The sequence below is a fragment of the Ixodes scapularis genome, unplaced genomic scaffold (assembly GCF_016920785.2).
Source record: "Ixodes scapularis isolate PalLabHiFi unplaced genomic scaffold, ASM1692078v2 PGA_scaffold10__122_contigs__length_95168666, whole genome shotgun sequence".
Classification (NCBI taxonomy): domain Eukaryota; kingdom Metazoa; phylum Arthropoda; class Arachnida; order Ixodida; family Ixodidae; genus Ixodes; species Ixodes scapularis.
The window spans coordinates 24,952,918-24,979,031 of record NW_024609836.1 but is presented as its reverse complement, the minus strand read 5'-3'; the positions used below and the strand labels follow the sequence as shown (position 1 = coordinate 24,979,031).

The 26,114-nt window shown below is 46.1% G+C and overlaps 1 protein-coding gene across 1 annotated transcript; it reads left to right on the top strand.

Annotated features, from left to right (window-relative positions):
• Window positions 1-3,039: 3,039 nt before the first annotated feature.
• On the top strand, window positions 3,040-20,942 carry LOC121046744. Its single transcript, XM_040501310.1, has 4 exons — window positions 3,040-3,045; window positions 6,521-6,682; window positions 19,563-19,682; window positions 20,793-20,942. Exons 1-4 carry the CDS (start codon window positions 3,040-3,042, stop codon window positions 20,940-20,942), a joined length of 438 nt encoding a protein of 145 aa, XP_040357244.1.
• Window positions 20,943-26,114: the final 5,172 nt, after the last annotated feature.

The window sequence follows — 26,114 nt, the reverse complement described above, 5'->3', positions numbered from 1 at the left end:
AAGAACAAAGATGAAGACTACGCCGAGTAGATCTTCCATCGCGTCTTTCTTCTCCCCTGACGGAAAAATCCCTTCGGGTTTATTTGTTTTTAACTTTCTCACCATTTCACGCTTTCCAACTTCTACGATGTCTCCCGCCACCTGGGGCTCTAAACTCCTCAAACACAAAGTTTGGGCCAACCTTCAGGGACCGCACCGATTGGACTATCATGAATGCGACTTCACGCTTTCGTTGCCAGCGTCCAATCGGCGCGCTTCAAGAACCTTCTGCTCCAACTTTGTGTTTGACGGGCTTAAGGCCAGAGCAGAGGCATGAAACGCGGCTCCGGTCCCCCTCGACTGGTGGGTTCTCAGCTCGTGTAGCAGACAAGGCAGCCTCGCCAGAAAGGGTCGCGGTTGTTTCTCTTTGTCTTCGATTTGCGCTACTGTATTCAAGCATGCTCTTAAGACACAACTTAAAAGAGCCCAGCACTATCGTTGGTCAGTTTTTGTCCCCTCCGGGATCTTTTAGCGGAGGTGAACACTGCTACCGAGCATGCGCACCGCTAGCTTCGTCCGCAGAATCCCAAATATCATTTCCGGTCGTCTTGAGCTAGGGGGATGACGGGCGTGGCTGCAGCTTTATCTGTCTTGTGAATATTTCTATTAAAAACAATGTTTTATTTTTACAGGGACTACCGTAGTGCCGCCATTGTTTTTTGAATGAGTGCACGGGAAAAGTAACGTGAAAATAACGTTAAAATAAGGAGTAAAGTAATCCGTTACTTTTAAACCAAAAGTGATGTGTAACTCTAATCCATTACATTTGAGCCGCGGGCGTCTGAAACTGTAATTCATTACATTCTTTTCCTTCAAGTAACAAGTACACGCTTGGATGATCGTCATGGTGCTCTTCGAGTTCAAGCGCTTGCTAAATAAAAAAACACGCCGGACTCACATTTTACTGCTTACGTGTAGGAATGCGAAAGCATTATAGTCCCGCTGGTGAAATCTTTTCGAGTAAAGTTTCTACACGCATTAAAGTTGTTTGTGCCGGTATTATATCCTAGATGTGTCTGTATTCGGTGCATACGGCGCTGCGGCGTTGACATCACGATCCCTCACTGCGGAGGTCCTGCTCCCCCTCAGGAATCACGACTTTCGGAGGAAGCACCTGCGTTGTTGTGCTTTTCTTTGTGTTTTATTTATGAGGCGCGTTCGCTTTGACCTTGAGCGGCGCGAAAGATGGCCATCTTTCGGGCAGAACGCCGGCGCTTTTTCGCGTAATTGGACATATAAGGCTTTTTCTTAATTAAAGCGTCGTAAATTTGGCGTTATTCTGCGAGTGGTTTTAGTCGCGGTTTATTTGAGCCGGAGCACACGCACAAAGACGACGCGAGCAGTGACGATGCAGTTTTGGCCCTGCGTGATTGGCTGCGTCGGTTCGCAGCTCTGAATGCGGTAGCGTTTAGAGCGAAAGCGAGTATACAAAAATAAATTGGCACTTAACCCGAGCTCCATACTCCGTACACATCGTACAAAGGGCAGTCTCTGGAAACAGATTCGAAAGGAAGTCACCACGAAATCCATGATCTGAATGCCGCACGGCTACGAGTTCAAGGAGACAGCTGTCACGCGGAATTCTAACCAAGTACGTCGCGGTGATTGATGTCTCCAGACTGTTTTTTTTTTTATGTATGAGTAGTGTGGCCTCCGATTACACTTCATCTCCATAGCTACTGAAAGAAAAGAAACGGGGCAGGGAAAACGTTCAGTTGCCACGCCTCCAGCTCGAGCTTTCTGCTCTCGGTGAAAGCTTCAGCATCTCGTGATCATCGTGCGTGCATGTGCAGTCAAAGCACGGCGGAAGGCAGGGCGAGCGTGCTGGAGGCCAAAGCAACCGAAAGAGGCGTCCCACCGTTGTCTCCCTGCCAGCTAGTATAACAGAGCTCAAGTAACGTGGAACTTCGGCTGCGAGCCAACTCCCGTGGTCGAAGACATCGATCACCAGTTAACCTCTTGTTTGCTTGCTTGCTCCACGGTACTCAGACAACTTTATACACAGAGACGGACACAAAGAATGGGAAACAAACAAGCAATTGTCTGTCTGCTCTTTCCTTATACCAATCTCGTTTTTTTTTTTTTTTTTTTTTTTTTTGTATTAAGGGCATTTGCCATTTCGCGAAGAAAGCAATCGCTAGACCGTGCTCGGTTGGCGAACGTCAATTCGTTGGGATTCCGAGCAAAATGAAACATCCAGCGCTGAACGAAGTCAGCTCAGGAACCAGCACATCTCCAGCCTTGACATCTTCTTCTTTTTTTTTTTTTTTTACCGTCTGTTTATCGCGAATTATTTATCACCATAATGCTGGCACGATCCTGAACTTAGTAGCATATCAAATATTTTCTCGTTGCTCGTGCGTTCGCCTATCCAGAAGTTGATTTGTGCATTTCTTAACGCAGAACGTGTTTATGGGCTGGATTTCCCGCTAAAAGCGTAACGCTCGACTTTGACGAAAACTTTTTACACAGAGTATGAGGTAACATAAAGGCGACTTTGCTCTAACTGTAGCAGGAAATGAATAATTACTCGATTATGTAGAAACCAAAATTAGCTTTATTAATTATTGCATAATCATAACGAAGTACTGGATTAACAGTGACGCGCTGGAAGACTGCCGCGCGCCGGCGCTCGTGGATTGCAGCACTGCCGTCGCCGAAAAGGGCTCACGGCAGCCGATGCCGTTGCAATGTGCGTCGCCGCTCTCCCTGCATGTTCTTAACTGCTGATAGGAGTGCTCCGTTGATGGCGTGTTATCGCGAGTGGAAGCCATCATCAACCTGACTCAAACACACGTTTTAGAATAATACTGGTTACAACATGAGCACATCGACGTATGCGAACTGTGCATCAATTGAGAAGCCGGTTTTTATATATTTATTAATTTTTATACCCTCAAGCCCAACGAAATTACAGATTTGTGTACATTAGGATACGCCACCGAACAATATAGATGAGTAGGATAAATTTTAGGCAGATTATTCTTCTGATTTGTAGCAATGAAGGTGGGAAGGCAGTTCCAATTTAAGGATGTTTCAGAAATAAATAAGTGATGGAATGCGTTCATTTTACATACAGGTATGCCTGCGTTATAAGAATGATTATAACGGGATGAAACATTGGAAGGCAGTGTGAAGAGTCGTTACCTGAGTGATGTGTTATAAGTATTTATGAAAGAAACAGTCGAGCTACCCTGCTGCGGAAGGCAATACTTGGCAGCAGACTTATGCTGGTTACTTGAAAAATGAGCTGGATAACAATTACAAATTACCAAGCCTCAAATGTAATGGATATCCTTACAAATTACTTTCGCTCAAAAGTAATGGATTACTGTACTCGTTACGCTACATATTAATTTCACGTTACTTTTTTCGTACACCGGTCAAGAGAAGAATAGAAACAATTTTGATATTTTTCAAAAATGTTCTGCAACACTCCATTTCATTTCTCATACGCCCGTATTATGGTAGTCCTTTTAAAAATAAAATATTGTATTTAAGAGAAAGCTGAGAAGGCACCAAAAGCTGCAACCACACTTACCATCCCGCTAGCTTAAAATGATGGTAAAGCCAAATTAAAAAAAATTCAGAAAAAAACAATGCAGGAGATGTAGGCGGGACGCCACAATCCCTACATCACTACTCGTAAGGCGATATCTCGAATGGACGGCCGCATTTTTGACAAAGAGGTCGAGATTGTACCAGGCCAACGAGGCGCGTGACCGTGAATCTATTTTCCTCCTCTCTTCGCTTCGCTCCCTCAAGGCCGCGAGGCACCGAAAACGCGAGGCCGTTCCCTCTCCTTTTTGGAAAAACATGACGTGAACATTTCTGTCAAATGCGCCTCCTTTTCTTGAAAACACGGTCATCCGTTTGAGATACTGCTGTATGAGTGATATGTTGGTGTTTGTAGAATCCCGTTGCACGCTTTTGCCGCGTGTTTTGTAAAACCCAGATTCCGGTTCAGCATCCCTTTAAAACCTCTGGAGTTGTGCAGACAAAGCTAGCGCTGCGCATGCTAAATGGCAGTGTCTACCTCCACTACGAGATTCGAAGCCAAAGAAGCGATCGACAAAAGCTCCCTCAGGTGTTTTGCCTGTTATACACAAGAAAAAAAAAAGCTTGTTTCTAACGTTACAATGTATAGCCAATGCAGAATGCAGGTGTCCGAGATTACCTTGAGGTGTTTCTGTAGATTAGAGTTCGTTGTTCTTGATGATTACAATGCGTGTTTTGGGGGGTAGCAAAGTATACGCAGAAGATCTAGTGTCCGTTCTCTTAATGCCCTCAATTTTGAACATCTAACTAAGAGATGCTAATTGTGACGGCGGACACTCCATGACCGAAAACTCCACCGGTCAGAGAGAAAGTGGCAGTTACGGGTTATCGATTGTTCATCGGCTCTCACTTTTATGCCAATATTCGTGGAGGCCATGAAAGGGGAGGGCATAAAGAGTAAGAGAACCGGTGGCCATCGGACTCTCAAAGCAATAGAGGATCGCACCACTTTTACGCGTTCTCTCTCTCTCTCTGTCAGCTCTCCTTAGACGACCTAACGACCCCCCCCCCCCCTCCTACGGACGGACGATACCAAAGGAGTATCGTCCGTACGTCCGAAGACGATCCTCCTAGCCTCGCGTCGGGCGCTTTTCAGCCGTCCCTCAAGAGCATGCTAGGATGAAGTTGGGCACATCAAAGACAAAGACAATTCGACCCCCTCGCGGGAGGGCTACGTCGTCTGTTACGTGAGTGGTGAACCCGCGAATGAAAGGGGTACAGACCCGCGTTTGACGCCTGCGCAGGGGGCGGGAGTCGTCGAAGAGGTTGGAAAGGGAGAAACGGCGGTAAATTACAAAAACAAAATAAACACTAAGAGCTTTCTCCTACCGGGGAGAAGGGAAACACGACGGAATGCGATGGAGATCCTATTCGGCGTTGTCTTACTTGATCGTTGTCTTTCGTATATTTGTATATGCCCGTTTCACTAGTGGTTCTAGTGACCGGTCATAAAAAAGAGATCATATTTTCTTTTCGGCTCTTCTCCCCTTCCTGATGTTTTCTATTTGGTTGAACTTGCTATCGTTATGCTGCTGAATGTTCTGCTCGAGATGCTCCAGTTACTGTATTAAGCTCCCATTTTTAAAAAGTAACAAGTAATTAAGCAATCCGTTGCCAATATTTTGTAGCGAAATTACATTACAAGGTACTTCCAAAAAAAGTAACGTGACAATTGCAAAATTACTTAAAAAACAACGCATTACAAGTAATTCGTTAATTGTAAAGGATTACTTTTCAAGTGTGCTTGCCAGAGAACAATTAGATTTTATGTTAACGACTTGGAGTGCGACGACGGCTACTAGGAATTAAACGAGCTGAACGATTTTGCACAGCCCTTGGCAGGTTATTTAAATTACAATATCTTGAATCTAAGATAAATGACGCATGCTCAAGGTTCAATCGAATGAGTGTTATATAGTAGGTTAATTTCGAAGAGCAGGTAGCAGGTGAAACGTTTTGTTTTAGGTAATCGAGAATACAATTATAATCTTTTTTTCTACGTAATCAATGTGAGCTTTTCAGAAAATGTAGATATAATGGGCACGCATAGGTATGTAAGACGAGAATCAAGGTAAAGGGTCATTGTTAAGGTAGCAGCAGGCCACAGCGGATTTTTTATGATTTTCTTATCACATTCTATTTAGTAATGTTAAGTTCCATTTGTCATGACTCACATCGATGAAGAATCAAATTGATATCACTTTTAAATTATAAGACATAAAAATCAACATTAATTGCATGGTGAATGAGAGTCATCTGCGAAGACGTAAATTGATAAAGGAACAAAATTTGGCGAATCATTTATGAAGGTGAAAAAAAGGCGGCCTGCACTGAGCCCCTTTAGGTACACCCGGTTTTACTGAAGTAAGCCGAGAGGTACTCTTGTCGGCAGTGGCGAACTTAAACCTATTAGTAAGAGAGCATTTTATCAAGATGATTACATTACTTTTAATGTCGAAAGTATTTAGTTTTAGCAAAACGAATTCGTGCGACGCTTTATGAGATGCTTTGGAGATGTCTAGAAGCGCAGTCTACTTGGATTCCTCTATGAAAAAAGTGTGCCAGTTTTTAGGAAATAATGAAGTCTTCGTCTCACACGAAAATTATTTTAGGAATCCGGGTTGAACAGCGTAGAATAAAGTTTAGACTACCCAAAAACCTACAAAACCTAAGCGCGATATAAGCACAGGGCGGTGTTTAGCGGGATGCTACCACCGTCTTCTCCACGAAAACTGCGTGTCGCAGCGTAAACATTGCTGAAAAAGCATTTCTTTTTCTGTTGCAATGTTTTAAAAACACGTTTTTTATCTAGTCTCTTTAGAAAAGTTCGCCTCATTATTTTTGTTTCAGTGCTTTTTTTTAAACGCCAGGCGTGGCTTAATACGAGTACTCATCATGCTTCGTAATTTTCTCTTCTTTGCAGCCTGTCGTCGGACAAGCGCTGAAGGACGCACAAATTGACAACAGCAACAGATACGTAATGATGAGCTTCACGATGGGCAGTGCTGGTTTCCGTATGCCAGACGCCTGGACGGCTGGAGTCTCTGACGTACCGGTTGTGCACAGTCTCATGTTTTACCCGCAGGTTCGTGTGCGTGCCCCTTGCTGAGCGGGGTAATACTCTTCGTTTGAGAACTTAAGCTCTTAAAACAAATGCTGCCAACATTCTAGCTATCGGCGCCTTCGGAAGTTTAAGGCCAGTTGACGCACTTGCAACCGAGTACGACCGAATGAGACACGACCGGTTTTTGAGCCCCTTACGACCTAGTGCGCTCCTGCGGAGCTAACCCTCAACTCTCACAAGTGTCTTAGCAGCCGGTCTCAGCTCAATCAATTGTAGCCAAACCTAAATGTGTGAATGGGGATTTACTGTTTTCCTCTCAAAATTACGTTCCCACAAAAAGCTATCTTTCACGTAGTCTGAAGAATGAAGCGTACTATGGGGGGGGGGGGGGGGGGGGGGGTGGAAGTGGAAGAGAGCCGGCTGCCAAGCACATGCGCCTTGAGATCCGATGGCCATGCAATGCAACTATGAAGAAAAGAGGCGAAAAAAAGCAAAACACGGGAAAGCGGACCCTAAGGATCACAGAAACGAAATTCGTCATCTTCGCAGGTTTTGAAAAGAGCAAGGAAAACTTTAAAGCAGTATAAAAGGGTGACATAGTGACGTTGGACTCCGTGATGGTATTCGAGTTTTGAGTCTGCTGCGTTCCTGCTAAAACTCAATTCTTGATATTCGGGTTGATTAGTAAATGAAGATTTAACGTCAGGCATTTTATTTTTAATATGTTAAGCTAATGTGAAGAGGCAGTCCCATAAGGCGCAACAACGGCCGTGCAGTCTCTGTCTCGTGCAGGCGACCACATCTTTTGCCGAATGGGAGTGGATGTCCTTTGGAGCGATACTTCCTGGAAAGGAAGGCATGCGCCCCCTCCCCCACCCCAAATGACGTCGCTAGTTGCATCCACGCCGCTCTGCTAGCTAGCGTCAGCATCCCGCCAGCGATTGTCGCATCGTCTCCCAACATCGTGTAGCTCACGGTGACGACAAGATGAATGCGCCTGAGACTTTGCGATGACTCTTGTCGAGGTGCAGCGTGATAGCCGCTTGGGGTGGGTCAGGAATTCACTAACGGTGACGTCAAGCGCAGGGCCTTGTCTTCTATGCGGCATTGGTTGGGACATTGTACAAACTACCCGATCGTTGAGATCATAAAACGAACTGAAATTATCAATGTTTGTGGGCGATGGCGCAATGGCATACATTTAACTATAGGAGTCTTGCTCAGAGTTCGCGGCATTTGATTCTCTTCTGTCGTTTGTTCCTTTAGCCTGTAGCCTGTCTGGCTCGCAACCGAAAAGTCTTGGGTTCGAATGCAGCCTAAATTTTTTTCCACTTGTTCCTTACAGCAAACTAATTACTTTATAAATTTTAATCACTTGAGATGTGCGGCTGCCTTTATTTTACAACACAAGCCATGTTTAATTCAATCTGATTACACGTGTGACGTCACGTTTCACGTGAGGGTTGTGCGTTGCTCGAAATTCCCGCGCGATGTCATGGCGCTGTGACGTCATGACCCTATCGACGAATCAGGATGTTCATATCGCGCAATGAACGCCGGCTTCTTCTGTGACATGAGCTCCTTAAGGACATGGCGTTAACATTTATCAGGAACAGTCGTTATACTGCAGACGACTGCCAGGGAAGCTGCGCTGAGTAATACATACGTTCAGGAATGATTTTCGTTTTTAAACACGGCGAAATGTCGATTTCTAATCAACCTCGTTTCGGACTCCTTTTAGTCTGCCAATCTGAAGAGCCTGTGGCAATAGTTCCTCGAGCCATTTTTGATAACAGACGTTTTACGATTGCTCAACTCGTGGAGTTCACTAGAGTTTTGTGGAGTTCCTGTCAGAAAACTTCACCCGACGATTAACACATAAAACGAGCTATAGCAAAAGTTACGCCTTTCTTTGTAAGATTGATTTGTCCACCCTGATACTGCACCTGCGCACGTGGCGCTGAGTTTTCCGCAGTTTTTGATCAAAAACGGGGATTACCTCCGCACCCCACCTCCCCTATTCACCCGACATTGCCGCGTGTGAGATTTAAATTTTTTTTACACGTGTGCAAAGAGTTCTTTTTATAAACAAAACCGGTTTCCAAATGTGAAAAAGGTAAAGAGAGAAATCAAAACGGCTGAAGCACTGAAAGGTATCAAGATTGACGAAATTAAAAGCTGTCTCGAGCATTCGAAAACAAGCCTTGACAGGCGCATTGTCCGATGTTGAGGGTTCTTTCAAGGTGACTAAAAGTTGACCGTGTCGATTAAAAAGAATAAAAATCGAGTTTATACAAAAAACATTTCGGGTTCATATGAGTTCCCCACCCCTAGTATACTCCGATTCACTTTAAGTTCGATCGCAGCCTACGGTACGATTCAGTGAACGATATTAAGCCGCACCAAAAGTAAATCGTCAAGCTGCCTGAAGCAACCCGTAGCTTTTGTAGGCTTGCTATCACCGGCTAGACTAATCAGGCAGAAAGAAAAAGTAGTATTACGGCGCGTTCCTTGTGCGTGATTAAATAAGTCCGTCATTAAAAGAAAATCTAAAAAAAAGATAAGTGCCGTGACGATACATTGCAAACGGTGCTTTATTTGTTCCGTCGGATTCTGGCAAAGAAACAAAGTCCTCTTATGGTATTGCTTCATGCTTGACGTGATTCGTTCATCGTCGTTCTAATAGGCTGATGCCGCAAGCTGATTGACTACTGACCGGTAAGATGCTTTATATTTACCGTGCCCTACCTTGTTCTACTTGTTAGTGATTAGAGAACGAAACGTTTGTGGAGGCAAATTTAGAAGGACAGTCCATTTTACACGGATTTAGAGTAACGTTCCTGCGGGATATATGGAAATAAAATCTTACTTCAATGCGTGATACTTCTTGCCCTAAGTAAATTTACAGTCTTATATACCCAACCTCCTTTGACATTTAATGCCTCCCGGCGTTCTCTTCATGCGCGTGTGCTAGGTGTACTAAAAAAAGTATTCAAAGTAAACAACATGAAAATCGCCATGGTCTCCGCGGATATTTTATATGAGCGTTATATAGTACAAGTGATAAAACTTTAAACATTCAGACAGATTGTCACCTGCATGGTCAAGGGGAAACGACTCTCAGTACTTCTAATTAATTCCTGTTTCCTCTTGCCCCAATTGTAATAGTTAAGGAGGGCAGCATGCCCTTGACGATTCAGTCTCCCGATTTTTCGACACTCTAACGCTCTAAACAGAATGTTCCAGATACATACGGTAAAACTTCAGGAGGCCAGCGCGGAGTAGCCGACTCACTCGGATGACGAAGAAACGACTGAGACACTATCGCATTAGCCATCTGTCGCGCCTACACCTCAACATCCGCTGCTACTTTCTAGGCGCTCGTTATTTCGATTGTTTTTGGCAAAAGCATATTAAATTTTTTGTTCCCAGACTTAGTCTCGCGGATATTTTTCCATCTGCGACATTTTTGCCGGAGGTGCGGGCTAACTTTTGATACCCCTTCCTCGTGCACCACCGAGGAGTAGTGAATAAAGCCCAGTCTCGAGTCCTGCAGAACCAACGCAGGAAGAAGAGCGAGTCCCCCGAGAAGACAATGCCCGTTTAAGCCGCCGCCGCAAGGTCAGCCGCCAGAATCACATCCATTGGTAAGACAATCAAAGAGTTCGACGAACCCGGAAGCGTTTTTTGAAGAGCTGCCGACTGAGACCCTCCTGCTGTATCTTTCGTCGTGGTCCTGCCCATTGCACCTAGTGCGCCGGTTCCCTTTCCCTGCGAAGCTTTCGAATACGTCGACGACCGGATCCAGCAGTACGAACTAGGGGCACGGCATATCGATGAAAGCCAAAGAACAGTGTTCAAAACATCCACTTCTCGCTGGATGGAAAGACCGGTTTCTGGTTTAAAAACTCATAGAGCGTCAACCACCTTTTGAGAAACACACAAAGAGCAACCACGCCGTGCATTTGTAAGTCAGCAGCATCGGGAACGCACCGAAGAACTACTGCAGGCTAGAACTCAAGGACGGTGTAAAAGCGTTGTCTGCTTCGTGGAAGACGGTCTCCGGTTATTAAACCGCGCGGATCTGGAAACGCAGGAATCGAAGATGTTTAATATATTTATGCTAAAATTAAATGAAAGCATCTTTAGGGGCCTCGTGTGAAACCCGTCTGCTACCGTCGCGGCAATCGGGAAAGAGGCCGCTAACATCGAGTGTGCGCCCCAAGCGCGAGCCCCGTATTACCAGTGACTTCCAAACGTTGCTGCCCCTGCGTTTGGTAGCCTCGATGCCGGACCCTGTGTTCGTTCCGGGCATTCTAGAAGTAATCCACGACGCCATTCGGGAGCAGCACAGAAAATTGTTGCCTGCTTCAAATCGCACAGATTCTCTCTTCCTCGCCGAAGTAGTACAGAGGAAGTAAACGCGCCTTTCAACTGGAGGTTCCCACCACACAGTAACAGCAAGTCAGGAAATACCATCAGTAACGTACGCCGCGATTTCCAAGAGACCACCAGTTCTCCCCGCCAGTACTCGGCGCCGCCTCGACGGGACACGCCAACTCAAGTGTATGTTCGGCGCCAAGACGACCGGGTTCAGTACACTTACTCAAATCCATCTCCTCCAAAGAAGAATGATGTGTGGCGAATGTCCGACCGTCAGACGCTCTGCTACCAGTGGTGGGGGGGAGGGGGGGGGGAGGAAGGAAGCGACCGCATTTACCGCCGTTGTCCCTACCGTCAACTAGCGCTACGCGACTTCCACCCGAACGTACGCATGCCCACGCCACGGTGAACTACCCGGAATATAGACAAGTAGCTTCGAAGACCTCAGTCTCGCCTTACCTGCACGTCGCCGAGGGTTCCTTTCGTTGTCACCACGATGTCCACCTTCACGAATGAGCAGGCAACCTCGTGAGAGCCTCTTGCCCCTCGCCCGTCGTCGGGTAAACTGAGCGCGGCAACCTCTGCAGAGGGTGTTGCCGCCGAGCAACAACGCAAAAACCCTGAAAGATCGTCGAAGGGCCTCCCCTCTAGAGCTATCTCTCGTGGAAACAGACGCTTTGGGAAGTTGCTGAACAAGCATAACGTCACTGTCAAAGATCACGACACATTGGCAATAGTGAACACCGGCGTCGACTACTCCGTTGTGAGTTTAAAGATCTCACACCTTGTTCGGAACGTTGCGACGCCGTGGGTTGCCCAACAAAGTCGAACCGCCAGAGGACATTACGCCGTTCGGAAGGTGCTCTACGCGATTCGATATGCATGGTGAGGTCTGCCTCATGAAAGTCGTCGTACTAGCCGACGGTGCAGAAGACGTGATTCTCGGAATGGATTTTGTGTGTGAGTACGGCGCAGTCATATCGGGCCTGGAAGCGAGCCGTATGACGCTGCGCAAACCTGTCGTGGCTCCGGAAGCAGCCAGGACGACGCCAGTCGTTGTCAAAATCATCGCCGTCCTTGTGAACCTCCCTTTTTGATCCAGTCTTTTCCTAGTTTTGACAACCGTGCAGTTTCTTGTGAATGGTCGTTTGGTTTAGCTTTGTGTTCGTGTTATATTATTTAAAGTTGCATCGGGGCTATGGGCTTTTTAAGGGGAACCTGGGGGGAGGGGGATGCCGCGCGGATGGGCGAGAGGAGACGCTTTTTTGTACTTCTAGAAGATTGGTGTTAATTATAACCTCGATTGTAATAAATAAAGCGGCCATTATGACCTTCCCGAGTTAGTCTCCCATGTGTTCGACGCTCGAACGTTCTGGACCAAATATTTGAGATGCCGATTATAATAAATAAGAAGCCCAGCGCGGCCCTGCCAGCTCGCTTATCCGACGATGAGAGAAATCTGGCACTTTTGCGCTAGCCAGCTATCAAGCCGACACCTCGACGCGTGCCGAAGGTTTATCGACGATCGTGCTTTCCTTTGTTTCTGCTAGAAATTCGCCGCTGAAACCTTTATTTTAAATTTCACGCTTCCCTAACCTTGTTTTTTCAGCGACAACAGAAAAAAAAAGATAGCGATAGTCCCCAGGAATATTTTATATAATCTTCATATATTGCTGACGTGTTTTCGCGCGTTCACGATAGAGACAAGCGAAAACAATTGTCCAGTCTATGTTTCGTACTCGGACTTGTGCGGATGTTCGGCACAGCACCGTTGGTGCAGAGCAGCTCAGACCCTCCGTGCAACACTTACGTGCTCTCGGGCACGACCTCCAATACACTGGGTACCCGGACACTCCGGAATACCCGGCAACGAAAAAGCTCACCGCCTCGCACGCGCGCTCTTGCTATCCGTGCAGGCCAGAGCAAGATCCGAAGATACAGTCTGCCTTCCTTACGAACAGGTAGTGTCCCGTGCACTACCACTGGAACCAGCGGAAGATATATTCAAGGCACGGCACTACCGCAGAGCCTACCTCTTGGCTACCGCCAATCCCCTCTTTACACCCCTTCCCTCCTTCTCAACTCTTCTCTCGCCGGCAGCTTGTCACGCTCCGCCAAAGTCAGACCGGGACCATCCTCACCCCTTACCTGCTACAGCGCTTCCGTCAGCACAGCAGCAGCCACCGCGAAAAGGGCAGTTGTGCTGCTAGCACCAACCTTCCTGGTGCATGCGCGTCGTGCCATAAAAACGCTGATCTGGAGCACCTGCTCTGGGACTGCCCGCTATTCTCGGAGCCCCGAACCCGCACCTTGGCTACCATCCAGCAGAGTTTCAGGCCTAGCTCGCTGCATTCCTGGGCCTGCCCGGATCCTTCCTTCCCCAAAGTGACCACTATCGAACTCTGGCGATCGCTGCTCGCGCATATCCAGGACCCTGCAGCTCCCCCTGTCGCCACGCGGCTTCAAGGGATTCACCTCTCCACCAATGAGTCCAGGCAAAACACCAGGCCTGAACCTACCGTACATCCATCCTCTGACGCCGTCGCACCAACCGGGCCAACAGAGAAGAATAGACGCCTCCTGTCCCCTGCTCCTGTACCCCAAACCCTTTCACCGCAGCATTTCTTAATGCAAAAAAGTGAAATAAACGTTCCTACCTACCTACCTACCGCGAGTCTCTTTTCTCGAGCTCACCGGCGTGCCGCGGCACGCGCTATTCTGCGCGCTGTCGCTGCCGCTATCCTGACCACAAATGCCCCCGTTCAAGAGGAGGCCATCGTGGCCGCAAGAGTTCAGGAATATAGTGCTTCGTGGATCGAAGAATTTGAGGCGGCCGACATGTACGATGTGTCGAACCACAGTTCGGCGATCAGATGTTGGGCCAATTGATTGAACGAGGTTGTTTACTGGAGAGAGAGAAAGAGAGAGAATAAACATTTATTGCGGTCCTTGTTAGTCCAGGACGTCATCTATAAACTCCCGGCGTTTTGATATATGCTTTCCAAGCAAACTCCAGAGTAGAGTGCTGTCTGCGGGTGGGGGAGCGATTCATTCCTCCCAGCTGCTCGGGTGAAGTATTTTCGGTATTGTGTTGAGAGTTTCTTGTAGTGCTTGTTGGTTGTGAGGGCACTCCCAGAGGATATGTTTATTGTTAGGGTATCGGTGGCACTTTGCGCTCTTCGGTTGAAATTTGCTTCTTAACAAATGATGCGTTATGTGCGGTGTGAGGAGGGTGCCAGTCTGGGCTCTTCGTACCAGTGTAGAGTGGAGTCGGTTCAGAAATTGGGAGGGGGATGGTAGCGTGGTCATGTTTTCTCTCCATTCCAACAGTCTGTTGGTTCTGTTGGTGTGAAGTGTCTTCCTGTGTATGTAAGGATCGTATGTTTGTGGCCAAGGAGTAGAAGGTCCCGGTTTAGTAATGGCTTCACGGGCGAGCTGATGGGCCAGCTCGTTGCCTTCGATTCCAGTGTGGCCTGGAACCCATTCCAATTTGACTCGGAGGAAACTCTTTAACCGGCCGACTTGACGGAACGAAAGCAGATTAAAACAAGGTCATATAAAAAAAATACTGAGTGTTGTCTTGGCCTGCGTAGCGACGTTTTGAGGCATCGTGATGTGCTGCCGTTCGGGAACGTGCAAGTTGGCGGGAGGCTTCTGTGGCTGAAGACAGTTGATTCATGAAGTCGTTGTTGGGTATTGGCTAGGCCGCTAGGATATAGAAGTGTTTTGTCCAGATAGGATAGTGTGTCACGACCAAAAGAGAGGTAAATATCGAAAGCCCAGTAGTTGACTGGTTGGCCGTGCTCTATGCGAAGGTAACAATGGGAAGGACGGTGTCCTAGTTCGATTGATATAAATCAGGTTTATGTAAACGTTTTGCCCAAGGGCCGGATCAGGGATCTGTGCTTTCTCAAGGGCCGAAAAATAAATAAATATATATCAATGAGAAAGAACAAAATAAATAATCCTAAGTAAGCAATTATTAAATAAAGATAATAAACTTAGAGTGAAAATTAAAATAATGTTATGAGGTGCATGAATGCATCTTCTTCATTTTGAAATGTAGTGTTTAGCTAAAAACTGACATCACACAAAAATCGGAACTCAGAAAACTCGCCTGGCACACGTCAACGCGCATAGAAATTTTGGCATGTTCAAACATGAAAAAAATCAAATAAGAATGATGTAACAAATGCTAATAATATGCAACGCATACGACGAAGGACACTAAACACAATATACATTTTAACGGACATGAATCTTATTATACGAGCTTACATATATATAAAACAGGCACTAAGAGTAGTGATGCTTGTGAGGACAACGTTCAGTGAATGATATAGCGATAGGAAAGGCCTTACATTAAAGAATTTTATCTGTTTTTTAGTTTGATTTTGAAAGGGCTGGGCAGTATCGCGATGCAAATTTATGGCGATTGTAATTTTAAGTTTCTTTCGAGTATCCGGAGCTATGTATTCAGATTCTCAAAAAATGTATTTGTATTTCAGTGGTGAAGTACATTTGCGATGTATCGCTAACATCGCAATATTTTGCCAGGCTTGACGATCAAGTTAATTTTCATGACAAAAATTAACTGTTGGATTTCTATGATAAACTAAACATGTTTTGGGGTCAAGTGGTTCAAGAATTTATAATATACACCCACCGCACAATACCACCTGCCAAGGGGGGGGGGGGGGGGGGGGGACCGTAAGCCCAGCGGTTTGGTATATATTAATAACTGAAATGTTTACCCTAGATTTAAAAGGTATGCATATTATTTCACCAGTTGTTTATCTTCGACATACTAGATATATTTGTATTTATAATTCAATGTTTGCTCAATGTGTATTCCGCTCATAAAAATAGTTTACAACATGAGCGATATTTTTTTATTCTTATTCAGTAAAATTGCCTTGGTCATCAAGCCGTTGAGCTCTTTGTTTCTGAATTGCGATATTAGTACCCTGTCCTTCTTTGGCTTTCATCCAGAAGGAGTGCACATGAGGAGGAAAGTATAACATATGGTTTAGGTGCTGGGCAACATTCACGATTATTACAAAGTAAAAGTAGGTTAGACGTTTGACCTGAAACACCTAAAACCGAAACATTTTTTGGTTCTCAAAGCGTTAGCTCTATTATCTGTCTCAGAGTGGGCAACGAACAACGTACAATAAGGAAGTCATACGTAACCTTCGTTTTCTATAATAATTTTTGTTTGACGAGCATTCTTGTACATTCTTTGTCTAGAACAGGCAGACTAAAATGCTTGCATTTACACACGTTTTAAAAGCTAGCTGTTTATGCTCTGGACTGCGGGTGTATCTAAAGAGTATTGTGTGGAAACAAGCGGATCCCCAAATATATAGCTGTATAGCCAGTAGGTCCTTTTACCGGGCCTCGTGTCGAAGAGAGGTAAGTGCAGTTACCTTTAACGAATCACAGAGGGTTAAATTCTTATTTTATGAAGCCGCACTTAGTCAGAAACGTTTAATGTCATGTCATACTAAAAAAAAATAAGAAGCAATGCCAAGTCCAAGTTTAAACAAAAGTGCCAAAAAAGCAACAGTTGTGCCGCCATGCATTCAAAAGATATTGTCATGAATAAAGGTGACGAAATGACGAGCAGTGAACTCAAAAATAAAGGTTTTATTAGCGAACTTGTGCCAAACGAAAAAAAAAAAACGAGCGTCGAGGCTGCAGAAAAGCAGGCGGCTATTCGGCAGCGTAACAAAGAGCGATAGCGAGACTGACTCGACAAGGTCGCGGGTAGTTGCTTATCTACAGTGAGTCATCATCTCGAAAGTTTGGCAAAGAAGGATCGAGCGTCGCTCGCTCGGGGCGAGGATGAACTGGCACTTTCGAGAACAAGGAAGCAGGGGAAAAGTTACGCCTGGTGCGAGAATGAACGCGAATCTTCTGAAAGTCTGTGACCGAGCGTTGCTTTCTCGGCCCTGCGGGCGGCATTATTGCATTGGCTAAAGAAGATACCGAGTAAAAACGAAGTTTCAGCCCCTTTGGGGCTGATAACAATCGAGGAATGTGGACAATCGAGGACAAGCTACGTACGTGCCATGTTCCAGACAATAATAAGTTTGATGAGTGTGCTGAATATGTAGTGTACAAGATACCTTTTTTCCTGTGGCAAATGCTACATTGGGCAGACGGGAAGATGACTCAACAATAAGTTGAGGAGGCACAAGTTCGCGTGTGATCTGCTCTAGGCTCCAAACAACCTAGCTGCACATCGCTCAAAGTGAAATTTCAAGGCACAGTTCGGAACGGCTACAATCATGCCAAATCGGAGGAAAAACAGAAGGCGATAAAATGGAAGCTTATTTCATGGTGTCAGGAAGGGATGGAAAGTGTGGAAGTGAACTGTCAATATCTTTTCGCTCCAAAAAATGGAACTGCTCAACACCTTGCCGCATCATGACGGGCATTTACGCCCGTGTTCATAGCTCTGTCGCAGCGACGAATCAAGCGTAGTCATGGTAGTAACCGCTCATCTATATGTTTATGTTTTTTTTTTTCCTTTTCATCCGGTTATTTATTCCCCCCTCGTTCTTTATCCCCTCAAGTTGTTTTTTCCCCTTATGATATGGAAGGAAATAAACAGCTCGTTATTTTGCGCTTCTTGTGTTCTTGTCCTTATTTCATTTTTTCAGGTTTGTATTTGTCCCCTTGGCAGCGCTTTTTAAAATCAATTATGACTGTTACTTCCAGATTAACACGCCTTCTTTGCTGGGCGTCAATTAGTGAAGTAGAGCGATATCGAGTTTTTATTGACTCAGTTATAGTCCGACATTAAGTACTCTACTCAATGTTGGAGTACGGTACGTTTGCTGCGAAGGATGAGTAGTGTACAACGTGGGGCTTCTAAGGCCCGGACTAGGAACCTGATGTCTGAGACCAATCAGTTGCTGTGTTAGCTACGCGAGACTGCGCTACTCTACTCGACATTGGAGTATACAGAGCTCTTAAGCGGAACATGAAGACGTTCCTAAATCAAAAACAAGTTCGAGGGGCTTTAGGGTATGTTAACGTCGCGTGTAGCACCCTGTTATCTTAACGATGGACGAAGTATAGTATAAAGTTTATATTTTTTCCTCTAAATATATCACCTGATTCCAAAAGAAAAAAACGTCCAACCTACCTTTTATTTTACCTACTTCACTTTCAAACGAACCAAAGCGCTGTTTACGATTTCAGAAAACTTATTTATACTCTTAAATAATTGCGATGCGTGAAGCCGCATTTTTATGTAAGACAAACCAAACGTAAGAAAATAATAAAAAAAAAAATTGGCGCACTCGAAACGAAGTACTTAAGATAAGGTTCACATAGGAGGAAACTCGCGCCTTCAAATATCGCTCAATATTGATACGACACGTGGCGTAAAACGTTAGAGCAAGATCGTGATGCCGCAGAAAGTTGGCCATGGAGCAGACTTAAAAGTAGCGGTTACCTTCACGAAATTCTAATATCGTTTGATGAAAGACTCCTGAAATACCGTAATCCACGCATGTCGCCGTTTTCAATTCGAGAATATATCTTTACTTTCAGGCTCTATCGAGCTCAACACTCTATAAATATATTTTCAGTTGTTACGTTCCTAATATGATAAACTTTTAAAAAATACAAATTGCTGAGATAACTGAAACACCCCTTTCGCTAACGCATTGCTCCCCTCAGCGACGAGTGAGGTGCCAGGGCTACAAGGCGGAGCACGTCATAGAATGCGTCTTTTTGAATATGCTATACGAAATGCGATAGCATTTCGTTGTACATCCTCCTCCGGTGACTTTTTATTTGTAACACAAAAAGCTTGCAGATAAGAGGGGAGTGCGTAAAAGGATAAGTTTAACAAAAGTAACCCGATTCGGAACGTCTCCAGGGATAGTTTAACCCAGGACTCCAAAACTTTGAGCGCAACATTTTACCACTAACCCGAAAAAAAAAAAAAATGTTGTTAATGTGTGCGGTACGCTTTTCTGCATCACACACATGCGTAGGTCGCGGCACGAGGCGTTCACTGAAAGTGCCGTAGTCTTCACAACGGCTGACGAGAAGAGAAGGTTGTCTGAAGTCGAAATGGTTGAAATATAGGAGGTGACGTGCAAAGTATGACTGTTTTTACTGACCACCATTTAACTCCTCTTCTTTGTCTTTATATGTCTTTGATGTTTTGTTGGTTGCTACAGGACTTGTGGCAAGTTAATTGGCGGAATTATAGGTTTATAAAAGGCAAACGACGTTATGCATTTCGACGTAACCTGCAGCGGAACACCCTAGAACCTCATGCCCGTTTTTCGGCTTGTAATCATTGTGATTAAAACTTTTTTATTCGTATTCGTTTCAATTTTTTTTACTTTCTCGCCACTATTCGGCATCAATGGATGCGAATTATATCTGAGTTAAATTTCAACATTCGATCAACACTAATATTTTTTTCTTAGTTTGTGGTACGTGTTTCACATGCGCGGGGGGTCTCCTGATGCGGCTTCACACTTTGCAGGCGTGCGTCAAGGACATCGGGCCAGAGATGAACACAGATGTGGAAATGTCTAAGCGCAAGGAAAACTCCACGCTTCACTTCCTTATCATGTATGACGATCATCAGCTGTTCAAGATGAAGGTAAATCCTGCCCGGTGCGCCGTCGAATATAGAGTTCAAGTGTGATTCATTCCATTTGGAATTGACTGATTGATTGATTATATCCTTTAATTCGCTATCGGATGGCTCTCCGACCTGACCAAAAACTGAACGAAGTAAAAAAATGGCCTTTTTCGGTAAAGTGTGTTCAAAATATCAGTTAATTTCATTTTCGACGATATTTCAAATTTTATATAAAACATTCAGTGAGAATAAAATAAACAAAACTTATGCGCATCGATGGCCCATGTACAGGGTTACACCCGCAGAGTATTTGGTAAGCGATAAATATAGTAACTCATGAGTTACGAGGCTCTGAATATGTCACCAGATTTTCAAAGAGACGATGTTTAACATTTTTTACCTCAATAAACAAAAATACAAAAGTATTTTTCTTTAAACTAAAAAATATTCAAAATAACATAAAAGAGCACTAAACATTACTGTGAGTTTTGCATGCTTCCCGTATTCATGCCAGCGTACAGAACTGAGTAGAAAAATCACGGAGGAAAAAGCAGATTTTCACCCTGCTTCACTCAATAATTTTTCTGAAGCGAAATATTTTTTTAAACAATTTTGAAAATCGGTTTTGTTCTTTCCAGGAATGCCGCAATTACATATATATATTTTAATCTAAAGACCCACCCCGACAAGCGTGTTCGATTTGAAGAAACCACCCCTTGTATATTTTATTCTTCCTGGTGCCGTCATAGAAGTGTCGCGCTGTCGCTGGCCGCGATCTTGGCGATTTTACAACAGCTGTGGTGGATGTAAAAGACGGCAGTTCTGGTGCAGTTGCCTCTATTGCTTCACAGTTTGTGGAGGCTTAGGCAGCCACGAACTGAGGCACCACGACGACAACGACACTCGCGTTCCCTCGCGCTTTTTTGCGAGACTTCTACGTGGAACCTCCAGGATCGCGACATCCGACAGCATGATACTTCGCATTCGGTGACGTCCTTTATAGCCACTTCGTGACCACTTTCGTTGCACGCCGGAATAGGATGCTGAACATACATGTTGTACACGCGTTCCTGCAGGCACCACTGATTGAAGTAGATATCACACCATCAGGATTTGTGGTCCTTTCAGGCAGAGACGTTCTACCAAAAGTACCTGGAAGCCAGCGGATCAGGGATTGCCGCCTTCGACTTGGAGTACGACGACTTCGCCAACCTGTGTGGTGACGGAAAATTCAGGCGGCTGAAGGCTATCAAAGACGTTGTATGGACCAAAGCCTGAAGGACGCCGCGTCGCCCCAGATTCAAAGAATGCACCGAGAAAATAAGAGAGAGGAGGAGTCGAGAGCGCACGGGGCTTCAGAACTCTGAGCTCTGGTCGGAATGACTCCCGGGTTGACCCAAGTCGAGCTGTTTTTGTCTCCACTACACTCGTCGAACGCGTTAGAACGCAGAACGCTGGCGTCCGGCGATTAGCTCTTGCATTCGAACGCGTTCGACAAGTACAGTCAATAGAAAGGCAGTTAGTTTTTCATCTGCCCAACAACCATTCCAACCAGAAATCGGCGTTCTGATGTCCCGTTCGCACTCGTACCCTCTTCTCCTTTAATTTCTCGGCGCACACGATGCATTAAATGTTTTTTTCCCGTACAATGTCAATCGTTTTTCATCGGCCCAGGGGTGGCGTCCCGAACTCCTTTACAGGCTCCGTCGCTCAAGAATAGACACTTTTCAAAACCCCACCCCGCAACATTGGCCATAAACATTACTTTAACATGAAGGATGTGATAATTTGACTTGGAATGCTCGCCGAACGCCGACGTGGTACTCGTGTTCTATTCGAGCTGAGTCAATTACATATGTATGTGTTGTAGCCTTAAGAGAAAAGTATGTTTTGCACATTGTTCCTACACTGCGGAAAGTAGTTCTTAGAAGCTTTGGTAGTAATAAGAAACGGTGCTCATGGCGTCTAAGACGCGTTCGTCTTGACATGATAACAGACAGTCTAACCGAAATACACCCACCTATAGTTCTATTTTCTACAGAAAGGAGAAATGAGCATTCACCCGCGAGGAGAACGACTGTTTCCACTACGGTTCTTGAGGTGAATAGAACTATAGTAGGCAATGCCCGCTTGTGAGGTCATTGTTCAGCAATTTTCGACCTGTCCTATGGAATGTCACCTAGGGGACAATTCCTGCGCATTTCCTCTTTTACCTCATCACTAGTGGACTTACCCAGAGACTCCCAAGTAGCCCGGATGAGTGCCATCGCCTGCTACATCGTCTGCGTTTAAGATTAAATTCGACGTTCACGTGAAGCGTTAAATGCAGGAGCGAACAAGCCTAGCCACTGCTGTGCGAAGGGCTGCAAGCAATTGAGCACAGGTCTCATAGCGTAATAATAGTTTTGAGCGCAGCTCTTAGGGGCCCGTTCCCGGCTTGAGCGGCGTCGGCGTAACCAAGGTCCAAGGTCACGTGACCCCCCAGGTCACCCCAAGGTCACGTGACCCCCCGGGGCCACGTGACCCCCCGATGACGTTATCAGTGACGTCACTGATGACGTCACCGGCATCCGCATCGTCATCGTCACCATCACTGATGACGATGACGCCATCATCACTGATGACGTCATTAGTGACGTCACTGATGACGTCACCGGCATCCGCATCGTCATCGTCGTCATCAATGATGACGTCATCAGTGACGTCGCTGATGACGTCATCGGTATTCGCATCGTCATCGTCATCATCACCGATGACGTCATCAGTGACGTCACTGATGACGTCATCGGCATCCGCATCGTCATCGGCATCATCACTGATGACGTCATCAGTGACGTCACTGATGACGTCACCGGCATCCGCATGGTCATCATCACTGATGACGTCATCAGTGACGTCACTGATGATGTCATCGGTATCCGCATCGTCATCGTTACTGATGACGTCATTGGCATCGGCATCGTACGTGACCCCCCTAGGTCACGTGACTCTCCCCCCCAAGGTCACTTGACCCCCCCAGTACCCTTCCCTCCTCATGAGCTGCGCTCTAATTCGGCGTTACAGGGAGTTGTAAACGGCTTTCACTTTCTTTTTCCTTCTTGATGATTCAACATACGTAGGCAACAGTAATTGCAAGCCCTTCGGAAGGGCGGTGTTGTGTTCAAACACTCAATGGTGCACATGAACATCGTGGTCCTAATACAGATATCACCCCGTACTTTTAACAACTGCATTTCCCTACGTTTCGACATCCCCCTTTAAAGTGCAATGGCCAGTTTTCGAGACAATCGTGCTTTTTGTGTCGTGTAGCGAACATGTTTAATGACTCAGGCAAGCCACGGTACGGCGAAAAGCCGACAACCCTGACAATGGAGCCCTTACCATTGAGACCATGTCAAGGAGTCGAGATACGACCGCGAGTCACCAGGATACCCAAGTGGAAAATCTCGATGACGGAAAGATGATAGAAAAAGTCTCATACAAGCGTAGCCGTAATATGGGACACCCTATACAAGCGAAAGGCGCCTACAGCATAGTGGATAAGGGCGAAACGATACAGGGGGTCGAAAGCACACAAGCGTGCCATAATATGCGACATCCTATAACAGCGGAGTGGATTACTACGGAACCATATACGCGCACGGAACCGTACAAGCATAACGTAATATGGGACGTCCTATCTCAGCGAAAAGGCGATATCAGCATGGTAGAGCCGAAAGGCTCTATTATGCTGATATATCGCCTTTTTATTGTTATAGAGGACAATTTTTTTAAGCTTTACATATTTGTTTAAAAATGTCTTGAAATCTGCACTTATGCGGTTTGTGCAGGTGAGTCATGCGGCCAGGGCCATCTAGTATAGGGGCCTAATCGTAACGATCAGTCTGATAATTAAATCTAATTTGTTAATTAGCTTCTTAATTAATGGAAATGAACTTAATTTTTCAATTAGAAACTTGGTACATGGTCGGAAGGTAACGACCATCCTGGACGCAATGCTGCCCCATGAGCCATCTGACAATGGGAGCGACGACGCCCAGGCGGTTGCTCAACGCGCCGAAAAAGTCCGCCAGCTCGCCCGCCTCATGATTCAAGATCAGCAACGCGTCGACGCTGGGCGCTACAACCTTCGTCGCAGGGACGTTCACTTCCAGCGTGGGTGTGGACGCCCATCCGTCGCCGCGGCCTCAGTCAGAAACTGCTGCAGCGGTACTCTGGACCATACAAGGTACTTCGTCGCCTCGGCGAGCTGAACTACGAGGTGATGCCCGACGGAACACAAGCATCGTCACGCCGCCCACCACGACCTGAGGTCGTCCACGTCGTGCGACTGAAGCCGTATTACGCTCGATAGGACTGTGGACCTTATGTGCTCCAAAGGACTCTTTTATTTTATCGTTCTTTTTTTATTTTGTTTTGTTTTGCGTTGCCTCGGGGCGATGCACTTTTTAAAGGGAGTAATGCCGCGCGCGCAGCTGGCCAAGTAGGCAGCGCGCGCTTGGCCTAACGATTATCGTACTTGGCTCTCACGCGAAAAGCTAGGGTTCGATTCCTAGAAGCGGCGCATCTTTTTGTTTATTCCTGCAGACTAGTATTCTGGTATTCTCTCTTTCACCTTATGATGTACCGCAGGAAAGGCTACAAGCGCGAGCTCCTTGCTCTGGTGCACATCTCGGCGGCACAAGCTCTCGTGACTTAAGAGCGGCTGCCAACGCTATGAGCTCGCGTTTCTAGCCTTCGCTGCGGTGCAACATGAGGTAAAACGAAGTATAGATTCGAGAATCCTGTTGCATGTTCGAAGTCCGAATGTTCTACGCGTCGAACATTCTATGCCGATTATTCCAGAAGCTCACGCATGTACATAAGGGGCTCCGCGTGGCGAACCGGACTCAGTCTCGCCCTAGCGCTCGAACCTACTGTTACGCCAACTTCGACGCCCGCGACGCTCTGTTCTTCTTCTTTGTGTTCTCTTTATTTGGGCACAAGTTCGCCCCATTAAACGTTTAGTTTTCTTCAGTTATCAACGCCTCATCAATTGTCATTCGTGACAATATTAAAGGCTCCGAAAATTATGAGCTCGCAAACATCCCTATTGAAATAACGTACAAAAAACATAACTGCTGCTCGTACATTTCTGATTTGACATCACATTAAATTGTTGTTATTATGGATGTAGCTAGTTTTGTTTGGCGTTCTTTCTTAACTGGAGATACCGGCACCGCTTTGACTCCGCGTCTGTCTATACTGGCAGCCAGTTTGCTTGCCGATATGATTCGGTGTGGCTGGTATAATTTTGCGTCCGATGACGTAGGTGACCGCCATCTTCCCAACAAAACGCGTATACCACAGGACCACCGGTATCACCAAATTATACATGCCGAAAGGCCGAGCATCGTCTACCAAAAAACGTCCATCGTTTACCACCGGTAACGTTACATATACCATACATGTCGAAACGGAACATGAGAGATGTTGAGCTCACAGGAATCCCTCGGTCAATTCTTCACGGTGACGTCTTGGGACGACTGTCTCGAATAATGTGCACCTCAAGAATTCGACAACCGCTCCAGCCGTACCGCATAGCAAAGCCAACGTGCTCGGCAACAAACCAATCGTGACACCAAGCCGAGGATACCGCATCACCGGTCGACAGCAGCAAACGGCCCGTTGCTCGTACCGTGACTCGTACTCGGCCAACTCGGCGTCCTTTCGTGGCCCCTCTCGTCGTCGCAACCAGCCGCAACCCCACGACCCCGTAACCGAAACCGGCGTCGGCTAAAAGCGAAACGTGAATCTTCCGACCAGTGACTTCCGCTTTCGCTGCCCGGCCCGGCTTCCCCACTTCCCGCCGTCGCGGAGATGGCGGAGACGTAGTGGCATGAGGGTCGTCGGCTCGTTCTACGTTCGGGACAGATGCTGGGCGGCCCGTTTCTTCTGCGACTCTGGTTCTCAACTCGACGGCGCCCCTCTTAGTTCAACCAGGTGTGGTCGGCCAGGGTAGGCGCAGCGCGGCTGACTCGCCTCGTCCGATCGCCGGACCGCCGACGACTTCGAAGTTCGGCCGTCAGGCCTAGGATCCGAAGGTGTCGGTCTTTCCGTGAAGCGGTAAGCGAATCTCGTCCCCTTTTCGTTTTACTTTTAAATTATGTTAAGTGCGCTTCAGTGTAAACATATGTGCCAAGTGTTTGTGGCACTTTTGAGCTGGAACAACTGTGCCTAATCACGGCTTTTATTTACCGAAAATGTAAATCGTGCTAATCAACGAGGAGCCATGCTTAAAAACAATTTATAAAAAAAACTGGTTGTGGTTTATGCAAGGCTGATCCCAATACAACGGCAAGCACTTAGAACGCCTATCTGCACGGATGTAAGCAATATTAGCGGCGAGATGTTTTGGTGGCGCCCTCCTATGGTTTCCTCTCGTGACGTCATTACCTTACGAACAACAAG

What these genes read in the sequence shown, in the direction of transcription:
- LOC121046744 (XM_040501310.1), top strand. An exon ending in GTCTCATGTTTTACCCGCAG is followed by an intron (nt 6,683 to 19,562) that starts GTTCGTGTGCGT and finishes CACACTTTGCAG; the next exon opens with GCGTGCGTCAAGGACATCGG. An exon ending in ATCAGCTGTTCAAGATGAAG is followed by an intron (nt 19,683 to 20,792) that starts GTAAATCCTGCC and finishes TGGTCCTTTCAG; the next exon opens with GCAGAGACGTTCTACCAAAA.